This window comes from Saccostrea echinata, unplaced genomic scaffold, assembly GCF_033153115.1.
Source record: "Saccostrea echinata isolate AGI-Se365-2 ecotype Australia unplaced genomic scaffold, CSIRO_AGI_Sech_v1 ptg000029l, whole genome shotgun sequence".
Classification (NCBI taxonomy): Eukaryota; Metazoa; Mollusca; class Bivalvia; order Ostreida; family Ostreidae; genus Saccostrea; species Saccostrea echinata.
In genome coordinates, this window is record NW_026889778.1 from 36,629,069 (window position 1) to 36,648,965 (window position 19,897).

Consider the following 19,897-nt stretch of genomic DNA (forward strand, 5'->3'; position numbering starts at 1 on the left):
ACACAGCAAAATGATCCTTCATACCTATTTCTTCCTCTGCTTTGAAATACTCTTCAAAAGAATCCACTTCTTTGTCATTTACAAAATTGAGGATACACTTATAAATACAATCATCTATGGATAATAAGACTTTGAATTGTTCTATTTTTTATCCAATCATCACTGCTTTTATTATAATAGTGCATCTTGTCACCAATTATTATGCAATAATTTAAGTGGTAAAAGCAAATACTATAATTAAATTTGTCGTACTTAATCATAGTTTAAATAGTTTATTTATCAAAAGTATATAAACTAATTGAATTATCGCTTAAAAATATAAGTTATTTAATCTCTAAGGTTACATGTACCAGTACTTTTATATGACACAATATACCTGCAGAAAACAGATTTTTTTAACGATGATAAACGGTATCCATATATTGAAACACTTACTGTGTTATAAAAAAAAAATTAACATTCTACACGGGCTTTGGATCCATAATGGGCTTTGTTTATTAACATTTTGAAATGCACGTATCTTTGAAAATCAGTTTTATGAACATATAGCAAAAATGTATGCAAAATTAAATATGAATCTGGAACCCATTTCAGTATTGGGAAAATGCATGATCTCTGGTAAAGGGTTCTTTTATTCCAGGCAGCATTTCATCTGATTATGCAAAATAAGAAGTGACTTGTCCTCTTTTGAAATGTGATTTTACAATAATCCTTGTGCAGAATTCATGTTCAAGAATGTGGTTCAGTTGAAAATACATGTATATAGAAAACGCGTGTTTTGTTGAATGATTAATATATAGCAAAAAGCTTCATACAGAATTATAATAAGCAATGAGCCCTCTAACCCAAATTTTGTCTTTTATATGTTCTGAATGAGAGACAAGTTCCAAATACAGTAGTTAAGCTGGCCATACTTGTAAAGTAAAAATTAATTCAAAATGCTTTTAAAAAGTGCGAAAAATTATTGGTGTATCTTTGTACCTATAGTATAACACGGAGAGTTGTTTGTTTTTTTTTATCACAATTTTCAAAATTGTTATTACTCCTGATTGAAATATTGCGACGACATCATTTTATTTTTCAGTCTAAAAATTTATTTATTTATTTATTTGTGTTTGCAGTCCAGTTTAAGTGCAGCACAGTGCGACATAAGTATTAGACTAATATTTTAGTTTTAAAGCAGACTGTCTCATTGCTGATATCCTTCAAAATTGTTGTTTGAACAAAACAAATATATGTGTGACTTTGTTAACAAACTGCAAAGTGAAAAATCAAAGTATAATTATTATTTTTAAGCATTTAAACTTGTAAGATGATAAACAAAATATTTGTGAGGCAGAATTTACAGATTTATGCATTAAAAATGCCATCTTTTATACATGTAAATTTAGCATTTATGCTCAATAATAAAGTAACATACTTTCAGCATCTGTTTAATTTTTATTGTTTGTAAAGTTTAAATCCGCATTTTCTTTCCTATTTCCAAAATATCATTTACTATATTTTTGTAGGATAATCCGACGCCTTCTTGCTTTCAGCTCTCTGTGTTTTGAGGAAGAAAAATTTCAGATGCATTCTTCATTTTAAACTGATCCAGTTTCTTCAACAACAATTTACATGATTCCCACAATACTGAGTAATTATCACTCAAATCTGTATTCTAGAAAGAAATGGTTCAATGACTATCAACAACTTTGTCTTTTCAAGTTTTCAACTTGTTATGATATAAGACTGTGCTTGGTTAATCATGAAAGGAAATTTACAAAATTATACAGTAGCCGTTTTATTATATCCCAAGCAACGACTTCTCTTTTACGAAAAAAATTAAAGTGATTTGCATGCCCAAGGTACACTTCCATGTTCAGGGTAGGCCTTATTTTGAAAATAGTTTCATCGTCATATACCTCTCCATTCTCAATATCTAACAGATGGAACGAGTTTGGTCTGAGAACCCAGTTCTTTTTTATAATACATTGAAATGGGTTCCGCTGAAATATGAACTAGTTTTCTCAAGAGCTCGATTGATATTTCTTTTGAGGTCATCTTGGCAATGGGTGCGACATCTCCTTAATAATAGAACTTTAGTTTCTATAATAATAGAACTTTAGTTTCTATAATAATAGAACTTTAGTTTCTATAAAGTAACTAAAGAGACATTTGGGCCGGGATCCCCCTAAAAGTACAAAATGGGATATGTTTTGGGCCAAAAAAATCAAAGGACATGACTTTTGCTACTAAAATTGAATACTGTGGAATCATTTCATTTCGTGGGGGTCAATGTTCATGGGTAACCAAAATTTTATTGGTTCGTGGAGACGTATTTTCGTGGATAACTTGTATTTACAAAGTTCGTTCTTGGGGATGCTAATTCGTGGGTTACAGTGACCCATGAAATCCACGAACATTGGCCCCATTCGAACAATGATGATTCCACAGTATCCCCAATGAACGCCACAGTTTGCCTGAATGTATTCCTTCAAATGACCAACATTAACTACAAAGTGAAGGCAGAACATGAATATGTTTTCCCAAAGTATTAATCATTTAATTAAGGCTATTGCAATGGATGTCAAGTTTGAAAATTTAGATAAGGAAATCTTCACACAAAAAAAATAAATAAATAAATTAAAAAAAAAAATAAAAAAGAAAGAAAAAAGATTGGCATTATCAAATGAGGAACAATCTGCCAATATGTTTTAGAATTTTTTTTTAAAACATTTTTAGCAAATATTGCATAACATAGGAGTTTAGTTTGAGAGTTTCATATTTGCACCAGAGATGATCATGTAATTGTATAGTGGTAAGATATTCTTGAGTCCAGATACTTGAAAACACATCTGAATACTTTAACTGATTTATCAAAACTGAACTGAGCATAACAAAAACGCTATGCCATGGAACTAATTTTGCAAGTAATTAATTTTTTGTACATTGGATTTTCATGAACAGTTGACTCGAATGAATCCCAAGATATGTTCCACATTTGAATGACTCCTGCAAGTGTAGTAGTTCTGACTTAAGTACAGAGATTTTCGGTTTAATTGCCGCTTCTAGCAGTGTTGATTTGTACATTACTCAAAGTATGTCTCCTGAAAGTGTAGTAGTTCTAACTTAAGTAGTTTGTGATAGAAATTTTCGGTTTAATTGTTGCTACAAGCAGTGTTGATTTGTACATTACTCATTCTTTCCTGACTATTTGCATACAAATTATTTGCATTGTTATCTGCTTGACTTGTTGAGGGAATACTTGTAAGTATTTGTAAAGAAATGTTGCTAAGATTACTCACAATTGGATAAACAGATGAGCAGCCTTTTGAATATTTGACAATTGATCTTTGAATCTTTGAATTGAGGTGTCTAGTCTCCAGTTCTTTTTTACTTTCTAGGGTCTTTAATGCTGCCTTAAATTCCTGATGAGGAAGTAATTCTTGCTATATTTCTCATCTGTTCTCTTAATTAGCCTTTTAAGTGCACTTCTGTGTCTTCTTTGAATTGCTCTATGTTTCTCCATTAGTCACGGCACCAAATCATGTGACTGTTTAATACTTTTGAGTATAGATACACGAAAACATATATGAACACTTTATACTTAAGACTGGAAATTATTTACATCTCAGAGAGTAGTCATGCATCTGAATATTAGTCATATTTCAAATGGATAGATATCATTGGGATATATAGAAAAAAGAAGTTTTATTAAAACTAGGATCAAGTTTAGAACAGAGTAACTCGAAAGCGTGTTGGAGATATATAGGCCATTATTTGTCTAAGGAACACTTTAAGAGAACATTGCAACATATGATACTTACAAGTAGGTTGACGCAAAGCCAATCTGTGACGGAATTTTTGCATTTAAACAGGAGCAAACTCAAAGGAGGAGTAAGGTTTTTATTAATGAAAGAGAATTCGTTTTTAGTAACTTACGCAACTCTACGAACTAATGTTTGTGTATGTGTGTATGTTTGTATTTGATTATAATATTGAGGGAATGAGAGATTAATAGATCTACTCCTTAAATGAATAAATTCTTGCTCTTTTTGTTTTCATCACTTTTGATGTTACCATCTGTCATCTTCCACGCCAGACGGTATGTATACCATAATATCTCTTCCCCGTTTGCACGAATCTAAACTTTGGTGCAAGGAGATCTTCAAGCCCTTAACACTCTTCAACCCTTCATATCCAAACATGCATAGGTCTGAAAAAATAGAGATTTCTTGCATAATTTCTTGGACTCCCGATTTCGTCTGAAATTGATAAAAGAAGACGCCAATGTTTGGACCATTTATCAGAGATGGATAGCAAAACCCTATAAAAACAGATATTTCTTCACAGATTTTAATTCTAACATGCAGTCTTCCAAATTTAGACATTATGGTTTTATCCATGATGTTATTCGATGTATTCAATTATGAATCTCATTAGCAGTTGTAACTATATTTACAAGATGATTACTTTAATTGCTCCAAATAATTTTAAGAAAAGATGTATAAAAGCAGCGGTCGAAAACTTCCATGGAGAATCTCGACGTCACAAGATGTGTTCAGACCCTTTTTCTGCAAACTATCGGGAAAATTCGACGCATATCCTCAAAATAAAAATTGGTAAATATAAATAACCGAACTATAGACTTTTCCCCAGCTCTCCTTCGAAACTTTGTCGTATCTCTAGCGAAAAACACAACAACATTTGGGAGCATATTTCTACCACCTGTTTTGGGCACAACCGCCATCCGAGAGGCTTGGTGGGACACAGTGATTAAAGACTTTGACATTATTTTAAGTGCCGAACTCTCTCCGGTAGCTATCCACGTGACCTATATATGTACCTCTTCCTGCTAGGTGCCAAAATACTCTCAAGCACTACTTTTCCCTTTCATGGTCTTAGTTAAGACATTTTTGATTTTCTGTTACTCAGGAATGCAGCAGCGTGGTTTAACAAACAACCACATAATTATATTCGTTCATAGATTCTGATGTTAGAAAAAAAAGTTTTATACTACTATAATAATTCATTTGTACAACCCTCCTGTCAGCAACCTTGTTCTTACCTGCTGTAATTCAATGGACATATATTTTCCCACTTTTTTCCCTATTATAATAAGCATTTATTTATTTACTTGTAATATTCTTAAACTTTTATGTATATAATGTTCATGCAATCTCGGGAAAAAAGGGTAGGAAATAAAAATAGAATGAATGATACTCTATATAACCTCCTTCCCTCTGTTGTGATTTAGCAATTAATACACATAATAGATCAAGTTAATTATGATTTTTGTAATTGAAAAGCTATTCAGATTTTTAATTAAAATGAAGAGTTTTCCATCAAGAAAATTAAAATATTATTTCCATTATCAACTATCGTATAAGTTGCTTTTACATGTACAAAGTACATATGCATTCTCACAAAAGGCAACAATGAATTTATATAAATTTTCAAACAATTCAATTTACAGTATATTTACAATATGTTATATTACAGTATGATCTCATTTTGAACATATAAACTACTAAAAAGTAATATTTGCGCACATTATTGATTAAAACAAATATTGTTTAGTTTTTATAGTCATAGAAGGCTAAATAAGTCCTCGTCATGGTCTATTAAATTTCAGGTATACATAATCAATAAAATGTTATGAATAGGGTTGATACGCAATTTAAAAATGGAGGATTAGTCTCCACTGACCATCAATGAATCGTGCATTTCTCACGTCGGCTGTTGAGTTACTTTTAATTATCTGGTATCATACATGAGGCGAATACACAGCTTAAAATAACAAAACCAGGACGCGTGACTCTATGGACGTCCAGGTAAAATCATAAGCACTGGAGCGAAGCAATTGTTGACAAACGTCTAAATCCGCGTTTTTATTCTGTGGTTTGAAATACCGATTTATGGTTTCCGCATAAGCTGCACAGGCGGTAGAATGTTTGTATGAATTAAACATTTCATTCATGTTGTGTTTTGGAATTATGAATGGAGAACTGAAGACAAAATAGAAGTGGGAGTGTGTAAATATACAGCATGTTTGAAAACTACAAGTTCTCTTTTTCATGTTTATAATGACGTAATGAAGTCATTTTTTACATCCGGATAACAAATTGAAAAGAAAAACATGAGGTGGTGGACGTGTATTACATATATTCTGTTTTGCTTACCGTTAAAATGTATGGCTTCCACGCGCTGCTATTATTCTGATGGTCAACCTGAAGGTTACTGTCATGAACAGACGTTTTCAGAAACTGGTCAAGTCCGTTTTGCAGCAACAATTGGGATTCATGAACCACTTGATGACCATCTGTGTGGAGACATATCCCCCAGTGGTGTCCAAACAGCTATAGCAGTCAAATGGATAGTGGACATTTTGAACGGAGCAGGAGATTTTGTCAACGCTTTTGTGCCAGGCATAAAATTAGGTTTGTACTTGTATTATTGAATGTTATTGTGTTTTAACCATAATTCCATTTATTTTTAGTAAGTATTTCATTAAATCGAAGGAAAAGGGATAAATGATACATGTTATGTAATTACAATCTCAAAACTCCATATATAGTTTGTACTGTATTTCAGATTACTTTTCATTACACTTGTTACTTACCGCATCGCCTTAAAAACAGAAAAATCAAAGTCAAATTGTAATTATAAAATTCTTTCTGGTGCACTCTTAATTATTCAAATAAAACCCATGCACTTACTCTGTTATCACTTATTGAAACCAAAAGAATAGTTGACACGTACCCCTTTTATAGAAAAATTAAATAAAATCGTTTTACTATAATATATTATTTAAATGATTGTCCTTTTACTATTTGTAACCAATTCAAAAACACGTTCTGAATCTCTTACTCATTCATGGAAATGTGTTTTAAGGAATTAAGAAAATATAGACACATCTTTGGAAGAATTTAAAAAATCAAATTTAGTTAGAAATATGATAATTAAGTTTATTAAACTTTAAAACCCGGACCTCGAAGTATTTATTAACACCATAAACCAAATGTTTCTGATATTAATTTATCTAAAAATACTTTAATCTTTTTGACACATTTCATGCTTTGTTGGAATTAAGAACATGCCATATGATCATTGACCTTTAAAATATTCTAAAAATGCGTATCATTCCCAAGAAAGTTAACGGGGTGTAATAATTATGGATTTGTAACTTTAAATTATTTCTGTCATTGAAATAGATTTTGCTTAAGATATGAATTACCCATCGCCTTCTATTTAAGTCATTATCATTGTATGTATATAAAATCAATCCGAAGAAAGGAATTTTTGTTTTAAAAATTATATTTTAGGCAATGCATTAATGTAAAATGAGACACAGTAGATCGAAAAAATATATATAATTGGGTATTCTTTTCTTTTGGAAAGGCATGAAAAACAAGGGGCCCAAAGGCCTTAACGGTCACCTGAGTATAATACAACAATTTAGAAGTTAAATACACTGATAGATGAAGCATTGTTGCCCTAAAGCAAGAAAAGTAGGAAGATCAGGATCAACAAAATAATAAGTCTAGTATTCAGTATCAACTCATAAATTAAGTTCTAATCTGTCCCCCACTTAACACTATCACCATGCAGTCTATTAACAAACTATTAGTGCTTCTGTACTATTTTTAAACCCATATTAAGACCTCTAGCATTGACCTCTCTTATGGTCTTTGAAGAACTTTTAATAAGGTAAGTTATTTTAGTCTCATTTTTATTTATCTATTACTTACAGGTCTACCTGTTTATTCAAACTAAGAAAGTACTTTTTTAATTAGTATACGATAAACATTCTTGCATAATTATCTTATTCTATTAACCTTTCAAATACATTATTTACAGTGATTAATTATCAAAGGTGAATGGAAAAGGGGAATAACTTCTCTCAGTAGAATACAAATTAATAGAGCCCTGCCCAGGACCAGAATGCTTAGACGAATGGTCCAGATGTTTAAAAATCTGGTAGAAATACGCTTACTCATATCATTTAAACTTTTACTCAGTTTGCTTCCAATATGCCCAGAAGCAGAGAAGAATTTCACAGGTACAATGCATTTTCACTACAGATTCAACAAAGCCTTACCCTAACACCAGAACCCAAGACAAAGGGACAAGAAATTTACAAATTTGGTTACTCTCATCATCATAACTATGGACTTCAAAGAATTAACACTTTTCCACCATATTATCAAAAGCCCCCCCCCCCCCCCTCATTATGCCAGAACCCCTGACCCTAGGACCACAAGATTAGATTTAAAAATTCTGTTCGAAGCTCCCATTTTCATCATAGCTAAACAATTTATTTATCAGCTCAACACTAAGGAGCAGACAGGATTAATTAATGATTAATTAATAGAATTAATGCTTTTTCACTATATAATCAATAGAGCCCTCCCCCCTCCTCAAGAACCCTAAAAACTGAGGCCATATATTTAAAAATTTTGAAAGAGGCATCCTTATCTATCATAATCATGCACTTAGTTTGTTTAAATAATCTCCAGTAGCAGAGAAGAAGATTTTCAAAGAATCAATGCATTTTCACTACATAATCAATAGAGCCCCACCCTAACACCAGAACCCCTGACCCTGGGGCCATGAAATTCACAATTTTTGAAAAAGGCATTACTATGCATCATAACCATGCACTTAGTTTGTTTAAATAGTCTCCAGTAGCAGAGAAGAAGATTTTCAAAGAATAAATGCATTTTCACTATATAATCAATAGAGCCCCGCCCTAACACCAGAACCCCGACCCTGGGGCCATGAAATTCACAATTCTTGAAAAGGCAACCTTATGCATCATAACCATGCACTTAGTTTGTTTAAATAATACCCAGGAGCAGAGAAGAAGATTTTCAAAGAATTAAAGCATTTTCACTATATAATCAATAGAGCCCCGCCCTAACACCAGAACCCCTGACCCAGGGGCCATGGCTTTCACAATTCTGAAAGAGGCCCACCTCCTCATCATAACTATGTACTTAGTTTATCACCTTAATGCCCAGGAGCAGAGGAGAAGATTTTCCAAGAATTAATGCTTTTTCACTATATAATCTATAGAGCCCCGCCCTAACACCAGAACCCCTGACCCTGGGGCCATGAAATTCACAATTTTGGAAGAGGTACTCCTGCTCATCATAACTATGTACTTGGTTACTTTATTAAATATCCAGAAGCAGAGAAGAAGATTTTCAAAGAATTAATGCATTTTCACTATATAATCAATAGAGCCCTGCCCTAACACCAGAACCCCTGACCCTGGGGCCATGAAATTCAGAATTTTGGAAGAGGTACTCTTGCTCATCATAACTATGTACTTAGTTCCTTTATTTAATACCCAGGAGCAAAGAAGAGGGATTTTCCAAGAATTAATGCTTTTTCACTATATAATCTATAGAGCCCCGCCCTAACACCAGAACCCCTGACCCTGGGGCCATGAATTTCATAATTTTGGAAGAGGCACTCTTACTCATCATAACTATGTACTTAGTTCCTTTATTTAATACCCAGGAGCAAAGAAGAAGATTTTCCAAGAATTAATGCTTTTTCACTATATAATCAATAGAGCCCCGCCCTAACACCAGAACCCCTGACCCTGGGGCCATGAATTTCATAATTTTGGAAGAGGCACTCTTGCTCATCATAACTATGTACTTAGTTCCTTTATTTAATACCCAGGAGCAGAGAAGAAGATTTTCAAAGAATTAATGCACTTTCACTATATGATCTATATAGCCCCACCCTGGGGCCAGAACCCCTGACCCTGGGGCCATGAATTTCACAATTTTGGTAGAGGGCTCAATGCTTATTACAATGATGCCAACAGTTTGACTGCTTGATGTCCTGGTGTAAAGAAGAAGATTTTTAAAGATTGCATTATTTTTGGTGGTTTTAGCCCCACCCCTCAGGCCCCAGGGGGGCAGGGACCATGAAATTCACAATTTTTGTTCCCCTTTACCCATAGATGCTATATACCAAATTTAGTTGAAATTGGTTGAGCGGTTCTAGAGAAGAAGTTAAAAATGTTCAAAAGTTAACGCACGACGCACGACGACGGACGAAAACAGATAGCAATAGGTCACCTGAGTGACTCAGTTGACCTCAAAATATACATTTATTGACTTACCCTGAACAACTCCATATTATTTTTCTACGTATTTTTGACAAATTTAATAAAATTGAATAGGCTTATTAATATGGTCTAACATACGTGGACAAGAAGATCTACTAGAATTAATCCAATTTAAAAATATTAACCATGATTTAAAAACACTGACTCTGTTATGACACATTTAAAGATAAATCCCAAGTTCCAATTTCTTTTTTATTCCTGCTGACAAGCAATAAATACTCAATAAAATATACCTAAACTTACTCATTTGAAATACATACTAATGTATAAAGGAAATATTATTTGATTATAAAACACTTGTATTTCAGTAAGATGAAATAATCATATCAGTACCTTGTGTCAAACCTATGCTATCACCGAGTAAAACACCCACACAATCTTTATTAATTATTTTCAAATTAAAGTTATCATAACTAAGTTGTCCTACTTAGCTAAAAGTAACTATGGTTTCAAATACTTTGGGGGTTGTTATTTTTAATTTTTCCTATTAAGCAATATACAAAAAGTACTGAAATGTTTGTATGTTTATTAGTTAATAACCACTTCAAGGCCAATAGTACGAAAACCCAAAGGATATAAAACAGTTTTTTTTTCTTCTTTTTTTTTTTTACAAGACATTGATGTTTGTGTCAACTCTCAGAGAAAAATTTGATCTTTATTCCTTATTTTTTGTAACTAATCATAGTATTTACCGTGATTTGTACCAGTGTCTTTCACAAACATTCAAAATAAATACAGATATCTAACAAAACAAGAATTAGTGGTTTGATCTAATTTTAACTTAATATTATGTTCGTTGAATTATCTTAACTATTTTTCTCATGTTTGACCTGCATTCTAGCAAAAAAGGTCGAATAAATTCTTTCACTTTAAATAACCTTGTAGCGTATAAGGAAGGTCACCTTGAAGAATGATACTAGAGTAGAACAAACAATATTATCAAAACAATTTCATTTTATACCAGTTATATTGTATGCGGTTATCAGCAATTTAGCAGCTTTAAATGACCCCACTATTAAAACTAGAATACTTGTAGTTTTATTATGATTCAGTGTAAAAACATTATTTTGAATCTTTACATTCCTTTCTTCAGAAGAAGAATAATCAAGTTGTTTCTTTTAATGTGGGTCTCCAAAAGTACAGAAATATACAAAAGTACAAAAATATTGGTAGCAGTAACTGTAATCTATAACTACTGCGGTAACTTTACATCAATCTTTAAACACTTATTATATCTGCACAATAATGCAGATGAAGATGTGTAAAATATAAATTATTACGCACAATTTTCACTTATTTTGTATTACTTGTCGGCCTTAGAAATTAAAAAAGTAGAGAATATATTTTTTTTAAAAATTGTATTTGCTTCATTGAATGATTATGACAATAAATTTACAAAAACTCGTTTGCATAACTTTGTAATTTTCTTACTTAGGTTATGACATATATGATGATTGTGGAATCGTGTCACGTGCTACTGATGGCGTTTCAGAAAAGGTTTCAAACACAGATCCTAGTATTTTGATGAAATGTGATGATCAATGTCCATCAGCGCAACCACCATTTTTAGGTACCTACATGTATATAATTCTAATACTTTGAGACTGAAAAGAAACTGATTCTGTCCACTGTCTACAGTGTACTCTAAAAATTAAAGGTAAGATATCTAGCAATAAAACTTTGAAAATATTATTCTGGGAGATTAAAAGATTTTTTTTAATATAGCTTATTTGGATTTTTTATTTATTTTAAAATTCCTGGTCACAAAACAACTATCTATACTCGTTTGATTTCCATTTTTATTTTAACTAGATATACTTACGTAGATGACAAAAGAATCTACAAATAATGTTGTGAATATATTTTTGTAACACTGTTGTTTAGGGTTGTTGAGTTCAAGCACACCAGAGGCAACGTCTGCTGCCCTCTCTGTTCTTTCTCCCGCCATCACAGGTGTGACGTCACAGTCGCCTTACAAAGAAATTAATGACAGGCGTTTGATGTTTACATTGCATGAAGAGGAAGAAATCAAGGTAAATCAACAAACTTTTATTTACGTATTGGCTTAAAAACTATAAATATATTATTTTCTTTTCAATATTTCAACTAATAATATTTATATAAGATAATATATATGTAGGTCCGTTTTTAAGAGTGATAAGCATGATCATTATTTACGAGGGGTGATCAAAGTTCGAGAACAATCATTGTATCTACATAAATACAACTAAGATCAGAATGAAAATTTTGAATATATATAGTCATGAACATGATCTATAAATAGCATGTGTTACATAATATTTTGCTTCCTGTTTATGACGTCACAACGCGAAAATGACGTCAATATGTGGATGACTTGTGACAAGAAATGAATGACTCAGTCGTACTCGAGAAAAGAACAGCTGTAAAGATTTTAAGTAAATCTTGGAAAATCCTTTACAGTATAATATATATCATAATTTCTATAAGGTTTAGGAGGACAAAGGGCTTGCCAAAAGTTGAATTAGTAATTGATTGATTGTTTAGTGAAGGAAGGGAGATGGTTAAACATGATATTTGTTTTAGGTGCCCATTGAAGTAGGTTGGGAATGAGATATGTCCTTCGTTGAGCAAATTGTTATGAAAAATCGCGAAGTCCCTGTTTGAAAAATAGTTAAATATTTTAACAATAAATTTGAATTAAAACTTAATCCCCTAAAATATCAGTTACTTTGGACTGTTAACAGATCAGATACTAGTATGATATAGAGAAAGCACCCAAACGTGGTCCATATTGGATACACGACGCACCCAAGACATAGGAGTCGGGTTTCCATGGACACCTTGTTCATACTGGAAAAGAATATTTTAATCCACCCATCCTATTGCTGAGATTTGGCAATTTTTGAAAAATGGACTATTCTTGTTATAAAAAATAATCTGCATGGTAAGAAATATAACACACAGGGAAAACGTTGGGCTGCTGTGAACAGTACACTACGGAGAATGTCATGTAACCGCCTGATACACGTGTTTCGTGCATGGGCAGAAGACTGACACGTGCATTAAAACCAGAGGGGCCAACTTTAGAAAATGATAAACACTGAAACCCAATTCGATTTCTTTTATGGAATTAATTTAATTAGTTCGCGAACTTTTTGATCACCCCTAGTAGATATTAATATTTGTAACATATTTAAGCAATATTATATTTAAATTTATGTCATAAACAGTGAGAATAGTAAAATGTAAAATTATTTTTCCGACGCTTTTATCATGCTGAAAAAAAAATTCAGAAATATTTTTATATAAGATTTACGAACATTCACAATATTTACTGTCGTAGATTTTTTTTTAAGTTCATTTTATGTAAATACTACCTTTTAAAAGGCAAAAGCACTTTTATTGCCTTATTTCATGTCTAATAAATTCAAAACATGGTGTTTTTTTTTTACTTATTTCATAGCATGTTTTTTTTCTTTTATATCTGGAAATAATTTTAAAATTCTTTTCCATTAAAATTACACTAAGATTTTTGCGAATCATTTTCCGATTATTAAATTATCATATCCTCCTTCATATATCATTGCAAGATATCTTAAACACTTTAAATTTTATTTTATGCTTTCAAGCATTGAATGGTTATATAAGAGGAGTTCATGGAATTTTGATTTCTTCGAAAATGTCAACTATTTGCCCTTTTAAAGACTGCACATAGCACCTTTTAAATGACCGTATCAGTGACTTCAAAGTACTTTGGATAATATTTAGAAACATAAAGTGAAATTTTTTTGCATAGAACGATTTCTGTTTTTAAGCTTGATTTTGAGACACATTTAAATAAATGACAATTTGTAGAGTTATTGTTCTTGGGTAAGGGTCAAACATCCTTAAATCCCTATGATTGATTTCTTATGTACTGCTTTAATTTTATCATTTTGATGTTCATCTTTTAAAAAGAATAAATATTTATAACACATTTTTGAAAGGATTATTACAAACTCGATAGAAATTGATAAATGATATTTACCTCCATATGTTTTATTGTGTATATTTACAATCCTTGCAGGGAATAGTGAAATTGATGCAACATCAAAAATGGTCTATGATAGCTGTTTTATATGTGGATAACCAAAGTGGTGTCGCGATGTATGAGGCCCTAGTAAACCAATCTCAAAATTCTGGAATATGTTTGGCTTATACAGCTAATGTAAAGGAAAAGGATCTATCAATATCTACAGACAAAGCTCAATTAGAGCCAATAATTGAAGAATTGGAGAAGAGACAGAAGAAACTTATTGACGAAAAGCTAAGTGTCGTGTTCCTTGGAAATACGAAAACAGCAAAAATACTTTTTGAGTACATTAGTGATCGTCCAACAAACGTGATTATTCATAAACTTCAATGGATTTTCCCTTCAAATATCCATCTGGATTACAATCTGAAAAACATTTTGAAGAAACCCCTCACACAACAGGAACAGAGTCAACCAAAAGTCATATTTGTAGAAAAACAACACAGATCTTTGACCTCTTTCAAGAATTTTTTTGTTGATGAACTGCTGAATTCAAATAAGTACGATCAATTGCCGAAACCTTATTTGGATCAGTATGAGTCAAAGATGTTGGGTCCTAGCAGTGGAAATAAAAATGATCTTATTGAAGTTTTTAGACAAACAGGAAGTGTGCTTCCTACAGTGACGGCCATTATGATGTTTGCTACTTCCCTGCGTAAAATGCAGAAAGAATTATGTTCTATTCAAAGTAATTTGCAATTTTGTCCGGAATTGCGATCTAATTTGACTAACGAGTCCCTCCGTCTTGATCCGTCGAGTTTTGAACATGAAATACAAAGCTCCAATGTAATTCCAGATGAATTGAAAAATTTAACCATAACAAATGACAGTTTTCTGTATTCTTTTCAAAGTCTTCAAGATCTTCAGTTCTCTTTGTTTGATTCTTCAGACGCAACATTACGAAAGGTATGAATATAAGTGCTACTGGTAATTATTGAATATATAACAAATACTCACAAAAGTCTCTGCATTTTTAATGGAATAATCAAAGAAAAGTATATCCACTTTTCCATTTAAAAACAATTCTTTGTTTTGTAGCTAGCAAGCCTCAAGATTGAAGAAATTGTTGTTCATGATGAATCCAAGCTACTAGAGCTAACATCTGAATGCAAGTTAACATGTGAAGAGTGTTGGAATACAGAAGACATTGATTTTGCTTATATTCCAGGAGATGTTTTACTTCTGGGAATATTCTCACTACGGGAGGATGGATCAACATCTTCCACAGACTCCATAAACAAATACAAATGTGGCGCATTTCGAGATGCTTATACACCTATTACCGTTTCTTCTTTTCTTCATTCGATTACAAGCTTACAAGAGCAAAACCTTGCTAGAACTACTGTGGGAGGCATTGCTCTAGATGACTGTTATAATCCACTAAGTATTTCGTATGTCTTGTCTGAATTATTTACAGGAAGGCGTCACTTAAAAGATCCAGAAACAGGAGAGAGAATTGACTTCAGTAAAGTCATTGCTGTTATAGGAGCACTGTCGAGCAAAGTCACCCAAATAATTGCTGATCAATTGACTTTACTGGATATTCCATTGATATCTTATGGAGCTTCGTCTGCTACTTTGGATGATAGAATCCGATATCCCTTGTTCTTACGAACAGTTCCAAGTGATCATTTCCAGGTCCAGGGTTTAGTAGATCTTTTAGAGAAATTAAAATACAGTCATGTGGGAGTAATTTACCTAGACGATGCCTATGGTCAAAACGCTAAACAATCTTTTATAACTATGACAGAACACAAGAAAATATGTATTGAGGAACCCCTGCCTATTACTGAAGATTTCAAATCTGATGAAATACAGTCTATAATCGACAAATTGACCGCACAGAGAGGTATTATTAATCTTCTTAAACTATAATACAAATATTAAAGTTCAAAATGAAATTTAAAATCATAAGAATTTGATAACTTTTATTGAATTTCATATTTATTTTAGTGAAAGTTGTCCTTTACATTGGAATCGATACAGTTTCTGAGATGTTGTTGGACAAGCTTAAGTCAAACATCGCTGATATTCATTTTACTTTTGTTGCCAGCGAAGGCTGGGGAACAAACACTAGAATTCTAGCTGGTGACCGAGGTAAGGCTGCAGCGGGAACCTTGGTTTTCGTGACCCATGATAGCTTCGACATGTCCAATTCTTTCAAAAACTACCTGGAAAATATAACCTCTTCTTCTCAAACTAAAAATCCGTGGCTGAAACAGTTCTGGGAAGTGGTGCTGGAATGTGATTATCCGGGTTCGTTTAACAAGCGGTATTCTAAAACTTGTGGAAAAGGGATCAAATTTTCAACAGTTCAAGTTGAAAATTTCGCCAAATCTCAGAGAAGTGTTCATGTTCATCAAGCTACGTTTGCTTTAGAAAAAGCTTATCGTCAAGTAATGAATGACGTTTCATGTCAGTCTTTTCGAAATAGGGACTGTGCTGATAAATTTGTGACTGCCATCAAATCCACAGAACTTGTGGGAAGTAATGGGGAAAGATTAAGAGTGTTTAAAGATGATGGCAATGGATATATGGGATTCACTGTTTACAATATTCAAGCAGTTGGCCAAAATAATTACGAATATGTTAATGTAAGAATTGTTCTTTTTACAAAACAATTTTAAATTTAGATCTACCAAGGATATTAAAATAAGTTCTTATATGCAATGAAGGGAACACTAGCTATTATATAAATACTAACGTTGTATGAATGATTATATATATTTCTGCATGGAATATAAATGGAAAAAGACAGAGAAATGCTTTCACCAGTAATCAATGATATACATGTATCTATGTATTATTTCAGGTTGGTTCATATTCATCAACAAATAGCGAAAAATTAAAATTAAATATTTCAAGGATAAAAACGTATAAAGAGGGCAATCCTCCTATACTAGTTAATGACCTACAAGCAACATGTGAAGCTGCAAGATCTTTGAGAGCCCCTTGCCTTGCAATTTGTCCTATTACATCTACTTTGCCACCGACTACGACTGCACCTATCACACCTAAACCTGAGGAACCGACGTCAGACAACAGTACTCTACTCAACATCATCTTAGCCGTGGTGATAGGCGTTCTACTGCTCGTTCTTATATTTCTTGCAGTGATGATGTGTAGGCAACAAAAGGTCACTCATGCATTCCAAAATAAAGAAATGATAAGTAAGTTCCTATTCTGTTTTCCGTTGTAAGATTAAAAGCGAATTAATCGTATGTCATGTATCTAGTCTTTGATTAATAATTGATCAAAACTTCTTTTTTAAAATAGTGCTTTATGCAACGAATTTGTGGCAAGGAATCATCTTATTTGATTTCTAAAAATAATAATGTTGAATGATGGTTCGTTTACAGTGAAAAGTCCAAGTGTGGGAAGTTTGAACATTTATGAAGAACCTTACAGGGAAAGACGAAAACGTACAACATCTTTTGAACAAAATGAGCATGTAAATTCTTCAACAAGTGGAGTTATATCAATGAGGTCAGGTCGTGCTGGGTCCCTAAATGTATCCAATGGCACAACTCAAAGTGTTAAAACACCAATCAAATACTCTGAACTCTTACAATTAGAAGTTCCATCAACTGACACCACGAAATGCGGATCAAGGGCGTCAGTTGCTACTTATTTGGACCCTGCAAATAACGATATTCCCAAAATTCAGATTACACAAGATGACTCTATGTTAAGGAATCCCAAATACAATGTGAATGAACAACAACAAAGATCTTTATCGTCCAACAATTTGAAAGATTCTGATTCACAGCTGAACTACATTCAAGCCAAGGACCTTGAAATTGAAGACGAAGAGGAACTTGCCCAGCAAGAATTGGATTTAAATTATCGGCAGCGTGCAATTTCACTGAACGATAGCATGATTAATGGCCAGAACAATGTTCCCTCTCAACGTCCAGCAACTTTGCCAGGGATTATGCCCCGCTCGGTACCAGGCAACAGTGACCAAATGAGAACCCCTTCCTATCCAGCTCCAGTACTTTCCTCACATATTTCTCCCATGTACCTTGACGCCATTCATGACACTCAGATCAATGAACAATCCATGTATCCAGGTATTCCGATACAGTTTCAAGGAAATCCAAGCAATACACAACTTTTAATGGTTTCGCCAGGTACATATGTACCTGCGATGGGATATCCAGGAAATCCTGCATCTGGTTATCAACATATGTATATTCCAACTGCTCCACATTCAAATATTGGGTACCAGATACCTGCAACAACTTTTGCAAACCAAGATCTTAGACGTCCCCGTGCTTCGTCACTTTCAGCTGGTGTTCAGCACTCTTCATTGAGTCCACAAATTGCTTTCTTAAATATAAACCAAAGAAGTGATATGCCGCAGAGTGTTCATAGTGTAGCTTTACGTAATAATAGAGAGGGTGAATTTGTGTCCAGCACTTTGCCAGCATACAAAAACAAAAGTAAAGATCAAAGAGAGCATTACCATTCCATGACGTCGATGCCTGACGTCATTTCCCATGAACACGACGATGGAACAGAAATTATGATTTAGAAGAAAAAATATAATGCTTATAACATTAAATTTATGATGAGATATTAATTCAATATGTATTTTTAATAACGTTTATCTTTACAAGTGTATAAATGGAGCAAATGTATACGCAAGAATGATTTTAACCAAGATACATTTGCTGTTCAGCTTGAACCCTAAACTTTTGTTATTTATATACCATATTTTATATTATTTGACACATATATATATCATATCAAACCTGTTTGCAGTATTTCAGATAGAAAATAAGGATGTTATAGCTTGACAACTGCATGGATGTAAATGCATATCTTTTAAAGTAAAAGCTCAACTGATATTAGATATTTTTTTCTTTTATCATGTATTTATACAAGTTATTGTTATTGCTTTTCTTTATTTAATACTATGATCTGCTTTCTGTTTTATATTTTTTTATATTCAATATATATACTTTTGTTAATGGAAAATGCTTATATATACACTTTAAATAAAATAAATAAATTATCGTGTTAATAAATGGGTTGTTTTTTTTAATTTGATGGTTTGATGTCCTATCCGAAAGAAATGAAATCTATGGTCCTTAATGTTTTTTCTTATTGTCCAGCCGCTGATATTGGTGATATGTTTCTTGTCTGCCTATTCAACTCAAATTGCTTTTAACGTTCTTTTTATTATTAGCTATTTCTTTTATTAACATTATATTAAGCTTCCTCTTGAGCTTCAAACTCTGTGTTCACCATTTCATTATTATTTATAATAAGCGTTCAGCACAAAAAATATCAAAAGCGTATTTGTTCTAAATACGCAGATTTTTTTGAGTGTCATTTCATATTATAAAAGTTAATGTTCTTGGCAAATGATCGATGTAAGGTTTTTTCTGTGACTATGCTTTAATTTTCAATAATTGCTGAAGTAAATACAATATCATCTATGAGGACCCTTATGAAAATCCTTAAGTCCCTGGCAATGAAATATGGAGATAACGAACAGTGAGTATTCAAGCTCATAGTCCATTTAAGCAATACAGATTTGGAGAAAGCAAACACGGTCGCCTAAATGCATCAGAGGCGGGATCAGGTGCCATGGAGGAGTAAGCATCCTCAGTCGACTGGTCACCCGCCGTGTGCTCCTTGTCATGATCGGGTAAACGAAAAAATCCGTTAAAATTTCAGTATGTAAATAATGGCCTAACAAT

At 32.6% G+C, this 19,897-nt stretch overlaps 1 protein-coding gene across 1 annotated transcript; it reads left to right on the forward strand.

Annotated features, from left to right (window-relative positions):
- Positions 1–5,825: 5,825 nt before the first annotated feature.
- Positions 5,826–19,158, forward strand: LOC133195878 (uncharacterized). The gene is made up of 8 exons (XM_061331846.1): positions 5,826–6,422; positions 11,568–11,702; positions 12,017–12,165; positions 14,181–15,092; positions 15,225–16,035; positions 16,140–16,780; positions 16,999–17,356; positions 17,546–19,158. The coding sequence occupies exons 1-8, from the start codon at positions 6,122–6,124 to the stop codon at positions 18,721–18,723; spliced, it is 4,485 nt and encodes a 1,494-aa protein (XP_061187830.1). The 5' UTR covers positions 5,826–6,121; the 3' UTR covers positions 18,724–19,158.
- The last annotated feature ends 739 nt before the right edge of the window (positions 19,159–19,897 follow it).